This window comes from Solanum pennellii, chromosome 2 (genome assembly GCF_001406875.1).
Source record: "Solanum pennellii chromosome 2, SPENNV200".
Lineage (NCBI taxonomy): Eukaryota > Viridiplantae > Streptophyta > Magnoliopsida > Solanales > Solanaceae > Solanum > Solanum pennellii.
The window spans coordinates 42,287,413-42,304,360 of NC_028638.1; the positions used below are offsets into that span (position 1 = coordinate 42,287,413).

Here is a 16,948-nt window from a genome sequence, read left to right on the forward strand (position 1 = left end):
ATGATGTCTACTGTCTACTTGTGGTTGGTTTTATAAGATATTTTTTTGGATTCAATAATTTTTTCAGTGTTATACCTTTCCCAAAAGTCTAGTTCAACTTGGTATGTTAGGTATTCAACTATTTCACAAGCAATATTGTTCGGCCCTCGTATGTGGATTGGAAATAAGTTATTAATGTAAATACGATATTTGGTTGATAATTTAAAATTTTGTTATGTATTGTATAATACACGATAGAAGATGAAATAATTTATATATATATATAACTAGTCTTTGACTAATGAATATCCGTATACACATAAATTTGTTCATAATTAATCTGTACCTAAATAAATCTAACTAGCTACCTGACTGTAAAAAAAATTCTTTATATATTAAAAATCTTATATGTTAAATATTATTATTTTTGTAGAATTTTTGAGGTCTCCATGTGAGATTGCTTGAGGAAACAGACTTTACATGTGCAACCACAGTCGATATTCATATTTCAATTAATTGCAGTAACAAGCTGGATGAACAATTTGAGAAAGTAAATGAAAGGCAAGAATAAATTTGAAAATTGGAGTAATATTGTTTTGTTGAAGTATAATTAAATTATTCCAAATCAATCAAATATCTTGAAATTGTAAGGGATAACATAAGTTTTGGACCTATATATAATTGTGATGTGACAAAATCATAATAGAATTTGATTAAGTCACGTTTCATCCAAAACCAGTGAATATTACAAAGTAAAATTGAAACTAATTTTTTGTTTAGATTTTCTTGTTGTTTACTTTAGTCAGGTGTACAATTTTCCTCCATAAAGTATGTAAAGAAACTACTTATATCGTGTCAAATTTATTGTCATATTTCTTTAAATTTCTACCAATAATTGAAAATGCTATTTTTCATTAAATTATCGCCCTTACTTTTCATTTCTTTCCCCACTAGTAATGTTTTTTTTTTTTTTGATTGATTGAAAAAGATCTAAAATATATATCATAATTTTAGAAAATTATAGGTAATTTTATTTTCTCAAACGCATGTTGTATTCTTCTTTATTTTCTATAAAATAAAATGATAAATAATGATAGTGAGCAGAAATAACTCTTTTTAAGTGTATAGAAGGTGAGCACATTTTGTCTAGGGAAAAGGGTCTGATATACCCCTCAACTTTGTCATTTAGAGCTGATATACCCCTTGTTATGAAAGTGGCTCATATATACCCCTACTTGTAAACAAATGGCTCACCTATACCATTTTCCTCTAACGGAAATGAAAAAAATAATAATTTTAATCTAAATTTTTATTATTTTTTTCTAAAAAATATAATCTCATATGAGTAAATTTAATCCTCGTCAAACATATTTTTTTTTGACTTTTTTTTGTTTAAATGACTAATTTATAATTATTATTTTGGTAATTAAATTTATTTATGTTTCATTAATATTCTTGTAAAACTTATTGTAGATGACCAAATATGTTCTTCGGATACGAAATTAAATTACAATACACACAAAAAAAATATTTTAATTTTTTATTCTTTAAACTAAGGAATGAAGGAAAAAAACAAAATAAGAATAAGAAATTCAAATAATTATAATAAAAGAAGCCAAAAAATAATTTATGTATGAAAAAAATTAAAATATACCTTGAACTTTGATAGAAGAATCATATATACCCCTAAATAATTTTTTAAAAAAAATTAGAAGTAATAAATATAAATTTAAAACTAATTTTTTAACTTCCGTTAAATGAAGGGTATATGTGAGCCATTTTGTAATGGCAGGGGTATATGTGAGCCGTTTGTATAACGGTAAGGGCATATATGAGCCACTTTTATAACGAGGGTATATCAACTCCAAATGACAAAGTTGAGGGGTATATCAGACCCTTTTCCCTTTTGTCTAATTTAACAAATAGATTCTATAAAAAGCTAAATCTTTTTGTAGGAAAAGTTATTTATAGAGGGGTTGCATAGGTTGTTCCCCTTTATTTAAAAAGAAAAAATGGGGTTGGGAAGGGAAAATAGGGAGGTAATGATATGGTACAGAATCGTATAACTCCGTCAATAACATAAAAAGTTCATGAAATTAATCAGGGATATTAAGATTGTCCTTATTAAATGTTATTGAATGAAGGAACAATTATGTTTTTAAATTTTTTTACAAGATGATAAATATTCATATTATTGAAGCCTGACTTAATCTAGATTCAAGCAGACATGACACAAAAAATAATTCATAGTGAAAACTTTGAAATGTTCATCTAATTGAATCCACGAGATGAAAATACATGCATTAACAATTGAAAAAATAACTTAAATACACAACTATAATTTTTATATTCTCTAATTTTCCCTACTTTTTTTAAATATTACATAATTCCCTTTTTTTTTTATTTTAGTGTAAGTTTTTAGATACATTACATTCTCTCTCCTATAATACACATTTACCAATTTTAATGCCTATTTTTTCTCCATTAAAACACTCAACCTCTTAAATCAGTTTTTGAATTTTAAATTTTATCCATTTAAACACTCAACCTTTTAATAAGCTTTTTGATTTTGAATTATTAAATTTAATTAATTTTAAATAAAAGACCAAATTTTGAAATTTTGAATTTCAAAATTCAAAAAAATTGAAATTTAAAAAAGTAAAAATTTCAGGAAGCAGGACAACTTCCATTAACTTCTACCGTTTTGTTCTTACTCCATCAAGTTTCAGTTCTTTTTTTTCCTTAATCATCTTCATTCATCTTAAGCCAGCATATTTTTTTCTTTTCTTCTTTTTATTCTTAATCCATCATCGTCTATTTCTTTCTAATCTGTAATCGTTTGAACCCAACATCTTTTTATTATTATCCTTGACCTCTTTTCGGTTAGTTTCAAGTTTTACATTTCCACTCAAGAATATCAGTAATAGAAGTCTACATGCTGAGATATCTGTTTCACTAGGTTTCTCTCCCAAGATGTCAGAAGTGTCTAATGTGTTAAGGTCAAAATCATTTTGTATAACTTTGGAACTTGATCACTCATTCGGTCTGCTGGCTGCTAACGTACCAGCAATATCCCAAAGCTATCTTAGAAAAACCAAAATCAAAGGTTGTCAAAATACAACAAAAAAAGAAAAAAGAAGCAGCAAACATTGTTGTTAGGCCTACATTGTTTCGGGTTAGTATTTTGGTACTTAAAACTGTTGTTGAAATTAGTAAAAATTTTAAGGAATCTAGTGTGCTTGCCGATACATTTGAATAAGTGTGTATAGTGTTTTAGATGGTGAATTGATACATGAATTTGTTGTGTATCATAATATTTTATATGTATCATGAAGTTTTGAAAATTGTTATAATGTATCATTCAATAAGTTTAGTAAATGCGTCATCAACTGTGCTTGATGATACATATAGAATCAGTGTGTACAGTGTTTAGTCAATTCACTGATACATGTAGTAGATATGTATCACATGTTTTGCATATAGTATGAATTTCTGAAAATTGATATCATGTATCAGTAAGGTATTAGTTGTTTAGTTGATGTACTGATACATGTTTTGAAAATTGTTATAATGTATCATTCACTAAGTTTAATAAATGCGTCATCATCTGTACTTGATGATACATATAGAATCAATGTGTATATTGTTTAGTCGATGTTTCAGTTAAAATATAGTTTAACACTCATATCGTTCTTAAGTTTCATCGGACAGGAGTTACCTTCTTCAATGTATCGAATTTCAATTTCTTTCCTTGATACATCAATATCCAACTCGGCTGCAATTGCTGCTTTGAGATTAGAAAACGAAATTGAATCTCCAACAACGATTCCATCGATTTTGTAACTTTCATATGCAACTCGTTCACCCAAATTCTGAAATGTCTCATCAAAATCGAAGTATTCATCTTGAAAAATCCACTGTAACAACAATAAAATTAATGTAGTTCGAAATTTAACAGATTGTTCAAAAAAATTGTTTTCAAAATAGATGATATAATCTTTGTTTTTCAAAATTTGAAATTAATATCCAATTAAGTGCTGATTTTATGCTGATTAATGATATGTTACCGTAAATTTAGCTGTTTTATTAACAACATTAACTGTACCGTTTTTTCCCCTTTTTTTTCTCAACAGTTTAAAATTACCATGTATCATTTACCATGTATCACTAGAGTCTAAAGTATCACGGCTCAACAAATTTAAGGGATTTTTTGTAAATACTAAATTTGTCGGGACAGAATGTAATTATTGAATTACACTATGGGATTCCTTAAATTTTTACTTAACAATTTGTATATTATTAGTATCATGTTTCTAGTACATTTTCCCACCTTATGTATAACTAATCCAATGTTTTATTTGGTATAAAGGTAGTATAACCAATATATATAAGAAAAATTCATAGTATTAGTAATTCAAGAGGTTTTAATGCATGTATTAACATGATTAAAGATACAATGTCTCTCAAAACTTTTTCCATGTCATTTATACCATGTTTGTGGATGGTATTGTTGTATACAAATAATGATAAAATCATAATCAATACAAATCATAACTAATACTAATACATCATATTCAATAGTATTCTTATGTATACTACCAAACGACTCCATAAACTGCATAGACTTTGGTAGTAGTATTATTTAGTCTTGTTGATGAATTAACATTTTACATTGATGTATCAAGGAAATCATCATCAAGTTCCACATTTAGATTTCTTGCTGAAGGCAATCCTGCAACTACATTAGATTCAATGTCACACTCATTTGTTCCTCTTCTGATCTTGAAGTACCCATCCTGGCATACACACACAAACAAACTAAGACAAAAAAAAAGCAACTTTTTCGCTTATGTAAAATTAGGAGTTGATTTCTCATATAGTCACTTAACTAGCCGTTGTTATCTCAAAAACTCAATTTCTTTGTTGAAGAAAATCAGAATAAAAAAGTAACTATTAGTTGAGTGACCATCTGAGAAATCAACCGTATAAACTCAATAAGGACATACATCACCCCAGCCTTTGTTCCAAGAATTCACAAGAAGCTGCATAAAAAAGAAGATGATGATTAACTACTGATAAGTTAACATAATCTTAAATGGATACTAATAGTTACAACATACCCAATAGTCCTCTCCTTCCTCACTAGTTCCCCATCCGATGAGCTTAACAGCATGGCCTCCGATATACTCCCCTGTTACGTGCTTGTAAACTCCTGACTTGTAGTGAGCAAAATCCTGTATAACCAAGTAACTTATGTTACTGTTTTGTTCTAAGCAATCTACATTGTACCTAAAAGTATTTCGCCAGTAAATACGTTCACAGAATGTACAAATACTTATCATTCTTACCTCATAAACATTTAAAGCAACCTCAACTGGTCCATTCTTGTAAACTTCTGTCATGATACTGTATGGATTGGAGCTGATCATGTATGCATTGACACCAAAATGCTTGGACTTACTCCAGAGTAGATTCTCGTTAACACACTTCCTGTTGCACTGTGGGGTGGGATATGTAGGTTCACAACCAGGGTGGGAACATCCAATATTATCGAAGTAAGGGTCACACTGCAAGAACAAGTTTTACAAACTTATAAGTCGTTGAGCATATCCCTCTGAGGTGACTAAGTCGAAAAGAATATTATTTACTTTTTCTGAGACCACACCCTTGCGGATAAAGTAATGCCATGCTGCTATGGGAGATCCACCATCACAGCCATTGCCACAATGAAAGCCACATCATGCTATTACATCATTTACGGATAGAGATATATTCTACATCACACACCAAAAGCAATCTTCAAAGATCATCGTTGAAATGAAACGTTGCAAGTGTTTCTTTGATTAACATGAATTTACCAAACCATAATGAATACAGAAACGGTCAGAAAGCGATTCAACAGCACCAAAAGCCCAACAAGAACCGCAATGTCCCTGGAATATAAAGGATAAAACTACTATAGAACCTGGAAAGAGCATTTAGCATTTTTAAGAGAGAGACTGAATAACAAGCAACAGCAGTCACCTGATCTGCAATGTAAGATACAGAAAACACCAGCATTGTACTGATCAGAATATAGCATAGAAGGACCAAACAATAAGATGAAGAAACTGACCAAGAATTCTTCCAATTGTGCTACATTCAGACCAAGCTGTTCGTGCATCGAATTGTTTTGTTAAATTCTTAAGTTTTGGATGAGTTAAAATAGGGATGCTCTTAAGATCACCCTCTCTTGGGGGCTTAACTCCGAGGCAGGCGCTTAAATTGAGAAACCTGTGAAAATAGGAGCCAGGAAGGATGAGATATTATTCCTATAGAACTGTTATTAGTTAGAAATATATAAAGATCTTACTGTGAAATTCGAGAACCGGGGATTGAATGCAACTTTCCATCCAGCTTTACCATTTTCATTCACCTCTTTGATGATTGATTCCTATATGATCATCCAAAAATCTTTCTCAGTTTTAAAACTGAAGGTGCAAGGACAGTAAGCTATAACATGAATCATGAAAAGAAGAATATACCCGAAGGATTACGGATTCCCCTTTAGCTTCAGATATTGGTTTCTCTGCAACAACCTGCTTTTATTTCCACAAGGAAAAATGATTGATCTAGCAGATGTATACATCAATAAACAACACCAAAAGAAAAACTCCATTCACTATCTCTTTAGTTGAGCAAGGAGAACTTGAACATAGTCCACGACGAGAGGGGTGTTGCTCGGATAGTAGGCACCCCTCACTTCCAACCCGAAAGTTGTGAATTCGAGTAACCAACAGAGCAAAAAGGTGGAAGCTCAAGGGTTAAAAAAAACATAGTACACTTATTTCTTCTCCTTTTGTCCCCTTTCCTATTTTGTCCTACAGCAGGTTTTGTCTTACAACTAATTAGCTACCAGTTGATCATAAATGTTATATGTAATCACATTTATTCAATTATAGTTTTATAAAGAGGAGAAGAAGAGCCTAAAATTGTCTCCATGTCACCTATAGATTCAAGGTTTGAGCCGTAAAACCTGTCATTGATCAGGGGTAGGCTACCTACATTACGCCAATAGGAGTGCAGCACCTCCTGGGCTGCTACATGAATACGATGCTTCGTGCACCAGACTGTCTTTTTTTAGTAGTGTTATACAGAGGGCTGGTATTCAAACAAAAAAAATGAACCTTGACTTAGCTCAGGCATAATCCCTGAAACTGCAAAATTAAGTCAATGTTTCTGTTTTACACTAATCTATGAAATCAGTATAAACTAAAATCCATAGTAAATCATATGCAAGAAGTGAGAAATACTATAGAGAGGTTAATAGAAGCAAGAACCAAACCTGCAGGATAAAGATAAAAAAAAGCACACAAAAGCAATGGAGTTGGTAAGAGCATCTTGTTCATGCCCATTTTCAACTCTTTTTGTTTTTGAGTTCCATGGAAACACAAAGAAATTATGTAGTAGATACAAGAAATTAAGAAAAACATGGAATGAAAGACAAGTAGTGGCCCACTCTTTGACATACAATAATTATTTGACTATATATCAAGCTAGTAGAGATGATATTAATTCGAGTTCGATTATTTCAGATCGTTGGATATTATTTTCCTTTTAGGAAAATGTTTTAATATTTTCAGTACACTTTTTTTAGGAAATGTCTGTAAATATAAGTTTGTTTCTTCTAACTTAATTGACATTCACAATATGGTCCTAGGGTTTTGAGAATTGTAGTTATGGAGGAGAATTTCGTGTACCTCCTTATATTCTGAGTGAATTGGTATAGTTTGTACGCTCATATTTATACTTGATTGCTCATCTCGTTTGTGGACATAGGTCGATTGACTGAACCACGTTAATCTGTCTCTTTTGGTATGTTTCTCGTTATGTTTTCTTACTCGTGGTATTTTCAAATTTATTTACTAGCTTTCGCATTACATCTGCTTATTTTAATGCTAACACAAATTTGCAACGGCCTCATTCGGAGAAAGCGTTAAATAGAAGAGCAACTTGCACCATAATATTTATTAGTAAAGAATTTAAAAATGAAGGTTTTTAGGTATTTTCTTTGGATGCTTTTGTACTGAAGGAATCAATCTAGCTAGTTTTACTCTTTACCTTTCCCAGTAGCTAACTGTACCTTGTAAATATTTAAAAGTTTTTTATGTTGGGGAACAAAAAATCTGATAGTTGTTTCCCCAGTGGCTAATTGAGAAATGAAAGTTACTAATCCTAATTCGAAGGATCGAGAATTCAATGATATTATAATGTAAGAGATTAAACCTTTATCTCCTTTATGATAATCGAATGAATTGTAATAATAAATTGTTTTTTCAATAAATAAATGATAATTTGTTGATCAAAGACCATTTTGATTTTTCTGCAGAAGACACATTATAATGGGTAAATATTTTTGATAACACAAATATAACTTATTTATAATTATGCCACTGAAGATTATTTCTTGCAATATTAAGTAGGCCAACATTAAATTTAACATTTAATTTCGTATTAATACAAGAAATCAGTATAGGGTAATTCATCATTCACAATCACTTGGGAATAATTTTACATCTACGAAGCTAAAAGAAAGACTAGTGCGCAAAATCTAATCAAGGCGAAGAAATACATTAAAGTTTAAACCCAAAGCAATATAAATGAATATCGATAAGCACAAAATTATCAATCGCCAGCGCTCTTGCTGGGTTCAGCATCTGCTGCAGAACTGTAAGCAACATCAGCCGCGGTGGTGTCCATGTCATTAAGACCCAACTCCTCGTTTTGCTCCCACGTTCTAACGTACTCTTCAACTGCAGCAATGGTGTAATATGTTCACAAATGAGCAATATTTAACACGCCTATCGTCAAAAGATCCATAAACTTTGGGTTTCTTCTTCTGAAGAAGGTAAGAGTGTACGCAAACCTTACTTAAGTGCCAAAATGACTTACATGTCAACTGTTTGTCATCCTTGAGATCATCAGTCGCAGGTGCAACAAAAGAATTTGCAAGTGCATCATCGATGATCAATGTCCACGGTTGTTTCAAGCTCAAAAGCTGTGGAATGTTTGAAATGCAAAACAAAAAAATATATTAAATAAATAAATTTGGAATGGAATTACATAGAGGAAGTTTAAAAGGAGACTTGTTTTTTAAAATACGGATTGTATCTTTACATCTCAGTCATGGTACCAAAAATAGTTATAACCACCTAAAATAGCTCCTCTAAAGGAGGTTAGGGGTCATTGGGACATGCTGGTAATTATTTTCCACAAACATTTTCGTAGAACCAGGTGATTCACATCTCATAATCGTGAATAGATATGAAACTCTTAACGGAGAAATCACATATAAGGTTAAACGATATATGATATAGCAAGTAAGAGGTATCTCTCCACATTTACCTTGTCTAGTCTTGCTCGGAAATCCAACCACTTGCTCTTCCTGTCTTCCTCAAGACTGTCACCAAATGTGAATCCATGCACTCTCTCAAGACCTACATTTAAAACAGAAAGTGCACTCAAGAGGATGTTTAAATGACAAATTAAGGGAGACCAAATACAGATACCACAAAAGAATAAGGTTCATTCATATTAATAAAAAAAACGATTTAGTAGTCCATGTAAACTTATATTAGAGTATTTGCACGTCTCAAGAGTTGAGATATTGATTAGACAAATGCCATTTGAGACAACAAATCATTCAGTTAACAGCCACAATATAAACAAAAGAAGAAACCAGAAACATGTAAAGAGACTCGAATACGACCACTGTAGATTCACAGTAGTTCAATTGAAGCTCGACCTTTGGATGAGCTTGAAAATTCAACTATGCCTCATTGAAATAATCAATGCACTGAATATGCATCCACAGATTATCATCCAAGAAACAGTAACAAGAAAAAGGAGGAGAAAACAAGGTAAAACATGATACTCACTTTCGCTAATCTTTGTGATTAAACCCTCAACTGTCGTCACCATTCCACCCAAAGTGCCACTAGTAAGCTCTAATTCAAGCTCAGGAATTTCTACTCCAGCACTATCCGACTGGTAAATATAAAACAGCAATTTGGAGTCAGGAATGCAAGCAAAAAAGGTGAGTGAAACAGTTAAATGGCTCCAAGCCACTAAAAAAACAATTTTCCTATTTGTAATATGTGTGATATCAAGCAGATTCAAGATAATTAGGGCTCAACAGTTGGAATGAAGGTACTGCATAGTATAAGAATGATACTATCAAGTAGAACTAGTTAAAGAGTCGCGCTTTTTCACTTTTATTTTTTTTATGCATCAGATGATCCCTGCTCTTGAACATGATCTTGATGCTGTCGTCTCATTCCATTTCTTATTCTTTTCATTAAACTATGAGCATCACGGTTGAATCAAATTCACACCAGTATTAAAGCACAAAATTCACAACAAAACCACTAATGTAAGGAGAAAGGAAATGGACAAAAGATCCTGAATAACCCTACCTGCAAGTCCGACCACCACAAACACCAGATAACTCTGCCACCAAAGTTTAAGCAGATGGGAAAAAATCACCTGTTTTTATCTCTATTGGGATTTGAAACCTTCTTATTATTTCACCCACTTCATTGACCACTTGCCACACCCTTACCCTTAGATGTCGTGGTGCTTTGCTAGTCTTTTTTTTTTTTTTTTGGTTTTGAAAAAATATCTCTGATCTGATGTTGGAATGTTGAAAGTTGATCTGTTTGTTACTTCGTTCATTAGTTTTACTTTGTTCATTAGTTTTTTTTTTCCCTTTTGATAAGGTAAAAGTTTTATTTAAGAAGTACCAAGATGATATAGAAAGGAGCAAAATATAGAAAATGAAGCATAGCCTAATACACTCTTCTTCCTAACAGGTCTAAGAAGTCCATATACTGATTAAGATTCACTAGTAGGCTACTTTTACACCGAATACAAATTAGTTATTCTTTGCCACCCATCATGCATTCTACCGCTTTTTACTTGTAACCCTCTAAAACTAAGTAATATAATCTTGGGTCATTAGGAAGAAATGTATTCCATTTACAGATACCGTGTCATGTTTGTTCTTCAAGCATGTTCTCAAATGCTGTATTAACAAATCCACAAGGGAAAGAAATTTTACAAAAACCTCCCAACTTCCAGACAAAAAAGTAAAATCTTGGCGTTCATGGCTACATGCTGGATATTTACATCCTTGCACAACTTCGCTTTCACTGATAGTGATCTTCAAAGTAGGAGAAGTACATGTTACATGTGAAAGCAGTACGCAAATGTGCTCCTAAAGTCAAATATAATAGAGTAACCAAAATAGTTTTTTTTTTTTTTGAGAAAGGTAACAAATGAATGATCAACAAAAATAAATAAAATAAACAGATTAGCCAGCATTTTTGCAAAATATAGGCTGGAGAGTTGTACCTTAATCACATCACGGCTTAGATCTTTAATGTTTTCCACATGAAGTGTAATTTTCTTTCCCTTTTCAGATATAGGACCACCAGGTTTCAGCTGCAAAGACAAGCTTAATCTTCTCCGTGATCTCATTTACAAAAATTCCAGAAGCTATTCTCTTCTAGTACATGACAGAAATTACCTCAGAGTTGCGATAACCACAAGCATCACAAGAGGATGCCATAACTATTACTTCTTGAAAGTATGGTATATCTTTAAGTGGTCAAGTTTAACAATACCATAGAAGCAGAATAAATTGCAGCAGATGACAGTAGCAATTCTTATAGAAAATGCTAAATCACAAAGATAAATTAATCAAAGCAAATTACACAAAAAACACAACACCAGATGGTAAGAGCTATGTATAGACACTGTTACCTTTGATAAAAAAAAAAGGTTGTGTATATCAAAAAAGAAATACGGGGCCAATTCTCTTTACTTGCATCTAATCACTGAAAAGAAGCTTACAATCCCATCCAGATTCTTTTAACTGTTTTAGGATGTCGCTGTTGCGGAGATTTAATAACAGAGATGTATAGGGACCCTCCAAGAAATGAAAATCATAAGCTAGTACATTTTATAATTAAGCTCATACAATTGTCAATGATTACAATTTTAGAAGCAGATGTCCTCATAGAACAAAATGAATTTGTAACAAATATAATAAACAGATGGGCAACAATTGCAACTACAATTAGTAATCCCTTCTATTTCGCAGCAAGGGGCTGTGTGGGGGAGGAATGCAGAAATGAGGTTTTCTATTGTGTAAATATAGAAAAGGATACTGGTAACAAACATTTTACAATCACACTTCGCCATACATGCTCCACAAGTTGATGGAAACACCATCACCTGTCAAAAAGAATAAGCAATCAGAAGGAAAGTTTAAAAGGGACAGACATAGTAAGAAACCCCAGCAGGAAGACGTACCTCTTCAGGAGCTGAATATCGAAATAGAGCTTCAGCCATTTCTGCACTGTTACCCTGAGCAATAGCCTGACGTCCCGCTCTTGCTCCAACTGATCCGTGTGGTTCATTTAGCAGTCGATGAGGAACATTATTTATCCCCTCATTGGATACCTCATCACTTTGTCCTCCAAGCTGTGATGGGTCAGCAATATACCCTAAAGCTGCCTGCTGTTCAGGAGTTCGCTCATAGAATGTGATTGTCAATGAGGGATCAGGAGATGGAGCTAACCTGTCAGGTATGCATTCACCTGAGCATAAGGTTAACAATAATAAAACAGAGTGTAGCCTAAAGGAAGCCTACTACTCGTACATTTTATAAATCACATACAAACAAAGACGCTTTTGATGTTTTAATTGACATGACTTGTACTTTTTTGCCGTCAAATTAACAAACAGAGTTTCGAGATTGGACATGAAAAGAGCAGATCAGATACAGAGGATTTATATAGCCAGCCTGCATTGACCCATAATTAATTAATTGATCAATTTATGAACAAAGGCAGTCTGCATAAACCAAGCTACACACAATTCTGTTTCTTGCTTACCAAAAAGAAAAGGATTTTTATCCAGACAAAGATGCCTTCAGATAAGTAGTAGCAAAAGATCAGCTACATTACTACTTAAACTCAAGACTTTTAGATGAAGAAGTTATTAAGGGTAAATATTGCACCTGAAACCTCCATATTTTAAGTAATTAAGGTCCACATGCAGAATTTTGGAATTGGCTCCTCTTATTTGATAAGAGTTATCCTTCCTATAACATACGTTTTAACAGTATGTTCTCAACAATTCTTATAGTAAGATTATTTTGTTTCCCCTTCAATTCATCATTTTCATCATTGCTACTTTTCCTACCCTGTAATCACCAATTAAGAAAGAAGGTTAATTTTAGTTGTTTTATCCAGACAATTAGTCCGATACTGTCCTCATTGTCAACTTGATTTTTATTATGTAGAGTGGCGTTTTACCCCAGCTTGAACATTTGCTTTACACACTGCTATACAACGTCAGGGCCGTACTTGGTACTTCACTTCCCAATTTTATGTGAGTTGAATAAGAATATTTGCTTTACACACTACTGAACAACGTCAGGGCTGTACTCGGTACTTCACCTCCTAGCACTCAATGGAACACAAACATGATCAGAGAGGAAAAAGGAGACAGCAATATACCACCATTCAAATCAAATCTTTTAAGTCGTTTTTGTGTTCTAATAATGTTCTAACACTTTATTGTGAACATTTCTTGATCTGTATTAATGGCATATGTTATGCCTACATATTCACATTTAGTAAGCTATTTCTTTTTGGGAAGATTAACGACTAGTTCCAAATTAAACTGTAAAAGTATTTGGTTCTACTCACCCATCCCCAAAAAATTCAAAATTTCAGGTAACAGTGTCCAGCATGCTGCTAGTGTCTCTGATGTTACCATGATAAATCATATGATTGCACAAAAAAAAAATTGTTACAGGCATGAAGCACTCCAATATACAGATAGGGCAACAGTAGAAGTCATAACATTTCTATTGTAAAAAAAATGAGTCTCTTACGGGTTGTCAATGAAGCTGTTACCAGCAGGATCATCAAGAATAAAAGTAAAGGATGAATCTCCTGAAGCACATGCTCTCAGTTTTATCAAGAACTGATCTATTGCTTCAGCCATCTTCGGATCCACTTTCTGCAAGCGCCATAGAAGGAAATATCAGAATGACATAATATGGAGAAAATGACAAGACCAATGCAGTGAGCCTCTAAACCAAGCGAAACACTCCACCTTCCGTTCATCTTGAAGAGCCTCTAAACCGTCAGCAGCTCGAACCAGTATGCCTTCTATCTGTAATGTAGCACAGAGAGATCTATTAGAATATTTATTAGAACAAGAGGAAGCAATTGAGTATTCTTTTTCCCTTTCTAAAATTTTCTTTATTTGCAGCTGGGAGAACAAAAAAAACTACTGCTCCTACATCCTTTTTCTTCTTGAATCTCCCATAGAACCATAAATTCCAAATCCTGACACATAACACATCAGGATGTAAAAAGAAAATTTTGATGACAATGTTGAAGGTTTCTGAACTACTCGTGCCTAAAATTTCATTAATGGTGGAACATTGAGATGAAGGCATAAATAAACCATTTAATCAAAAGGATAATCTTTTGAAAAGGCAAGCTAGTAAAAAGGCAGATACCGTTGACAATGATCCACGCTGAGCTTCAGGGGGGATCTCAAAATCTAGTTCGGGTATCTGCACAGCACAACCATAAATTAGTAAGATAATGAATATAGAATACCATAAAAGTGATTATTGAAGATGTAGCAATCAAGAAACAAATATATGTATAAGTGTAACTCCAGAAAAAGTAGCTCGTTTAGGACCGTAATCACAATTTGTTGATCCTTCACTAAGAAATACAAGCATCCACGTAAAATACACATTATCTTCTATTCTTGTATCTCATGAACAGAACGACATCAAACATGGAGATCTAACAGGTTAAAGTGAGACTCCTAACAATTTACAAGTGTGCTTAATAGAGTACCTTTATGGTAGCACTTTCAGACTTCACAACTGTTCTGTTGAGCAACTGCAGTTTCAGAATACCAGTTAGTCAACATTCGCAAAGAGTTGATTCAAAATTATCATTACCTTAAGACAACCCCTGCATGCACAAAATTCTTCATTTCACAAAAATATGCATAAAGCAGCCTACTAGCTCTCCAACGTTGGCAAGATAACTTTTTTTCTCACGAAATGAGTGAAAAAGAATCATGATAATTATGCAATTACGCACCGCACAGAAACAACAAGACATTATCCACTTTAATAACAACCCGAGAACTTCTTGGAGAGATACGCTGGGTTCATTGAAAGACGCAGTAAAACTATTGTAGTAAATTGTATATAGCAACCTAGTGCTTCATCTAACAGCATATAGCAATGCCAACAGACGTATTAGAATAAATACCTTTTTATCGCCTGATGGAACATGCAAGCTATAGCAACATCCTCGAGGCTGAATCTCTCCAGCGAACTCCACTTCATTATTTCTTTAGAAGTAGGAATATAAGGTAAGGTAGGTAATTGAGCCGAAAGTTACTCCAATTTCCAATGTCTTCGGAGATGAAATGCCTTACCTTTCACCACAATGTGGACAGTCAAATGCTGACAATAATATCTGGAAAAACATTAAATTTCCCTTTAGAATGACCATCATTGATGCAAAACAGAGAGTGTGACAACATTGGTCACACACAAATGAAAACGAGGTTTTTCACATGCTTATCTTTTTCAAAATTTTCAAGAAGCTAGGACTCTGTCCCACATCATGCAGTTCTTTTAATTATCAAAATGCTGGTCAAAATATTGCGAGATTATGATTTGATCTAAATTCAGGGAAATGCAACAGTACTAAACAATAAGAGTATTGTCTTTCTGACCAGAATTATCTTATTATTTGAAATATGCTTGTCAAAAGAGAAATATTGATTAGTCAAAACTCTGGTTCGGTTGGACACACAACTCTTTGCCTAGAACTATAAGCAAAGAGGAAGGAAGCGGCGTACCTTTCTAAAGTGTGGAATCAGTGTTAAGAGTAACCTTGTTGTACCCTGTCAACAGAAACAATAAGACCATTACACGAAGTATCGTATCCTGCTGATAGTTTCCATACAAAACCCAAAAGCAATAAAGCTGAAGAACCCAATAGATTTCCCACCAATGCTATAACAAAGTTTGAAAAGGGGGAAGGGAGTTTAATGCACCAAAAATTATAACCAAAAAAGCTAGTTTTATAGAAAATACTCAGATAAATACTATGTATATAAGAAGTAAAGAGACTAACCAAAGCATATGAGTTCTTCAATTCAGCACACTTTCATGCTACTACACTTTTAGAACTCTTCTACAGTAATTTTCAAGAAGAAAAAAAGCTATAACTTGTCCTTGCCCCAACTAACACCCAAAGAAAACAGACTCAAGAATCACAACATCCCATCAAAATTGTAACTTTATAGCATATACACCCTCAGTAAAAGTAAATAACCAACAAAACTTGTACATTCTTCAGCTAAACCAAAGTTTCCATCTTTTCTATAGTACAAGTTCAAACAAATAAAAAAAAAGATTACTTTTTTCCTCAAGTAAGGATGGATAACAGAAAAAAAGCAAAAAGAGTCAAGAAGCACATACATTCTCACCACATCGCATACAGAGGCTTTCAACCACATAAAGTGGGGTATCAATCTCAACATCATCTCCGCCGGCTGCAACTGCTTCCACCACCGACCTCACATCCATTATCTGTTCCTTCGGCGCCGCCATTCTCTATAACTACTAACTAGTACAGAAATAATCACAGGGTGAGACAAAAACAAGAGTTTATTTTGTTACTTTCAAATCAACCTTCTCTTCTGCTCTTCAATACCTTTTTCGAGAAAATAAGCGAAGTTTAAGGTTTTTTGCCAATGGTGGCGGAGAGGGAAAAAATATAACTTCTCCAAATTTTTGGGTTTAAGGCCGCAGAAGAATCCAGTAGTAACCAGAGAATACTACAAGTGTATTTGTGACTTCATTATT

General features: G+C 33.0%; 1 protein-coding gene and 1 pseudogene across 2 annotated transcripts; both read right to left on the reverse strand.

The window, feature by feature from the left end:
- Nucleotides 1-4,646: 4,646 nt before the first annotated feature.
- LOC107011656 lies at nucleotides 4,647-7,373 on the reverse strand (annotated as a pseudogene).
- Nucleotides 7,374-8,438: 1,065 nt separating this feature from the next.
- Nucleotides 8,439-16,910, reverse strand: LOC107008934 (zinc finger protein ZPR1-like). 2 transcript variants are annotated; one of them, XM_015208153.2, is made up of 17 exons: nucleotides 16,797-16,910; nucleotides 16,562-16,709; nucleotides 15,937-15,981; nucleotides 15,508-15,548; nucleotides 15,339-15,420; nucleotides 14,913-14,957; nucleotides 14,561-14,617; nucleotides 14,149-14,208; nucleotides 13,925-14,052; nucleotides 12,334-12,601; nucleotides 12,189-12,255; nucleotides 11,546-11,616; nucleotides 11,371-11,460; nucleotides 9,897-10,005; nucleotides 9,364-9,455; nucleotides 8,911-9,016; nucleotides 8,439-8,771 (listed from the first exon to the last, which is right to left on the reverse strand). In XM_015208153.2, exons 2-17 carry the CDS (start codon nucleotides 16,691-16,693, stop codon nucleotides 8,644-8,646), a joined length of 1,521 nt encoding a protein of 506 aa, XP_015063639.1. In that variant the 5' UTR covers nucleotides 16,694-16,709; nucleotides 16,797-16,910; the 3' UTR covers nucleotides 8,439-8,643. The 2 variants fall into 2 exon arrangements, with proteins under 2 accessions (XP_015063639.1, XP_015063638.1); XM_015208152.2 differs by having other exon boundaries at nucleotides 16,562-16,874.
- Between the last annotated feature and the right edge of the window lie 38 nt (nucleotides 16,911-16,948).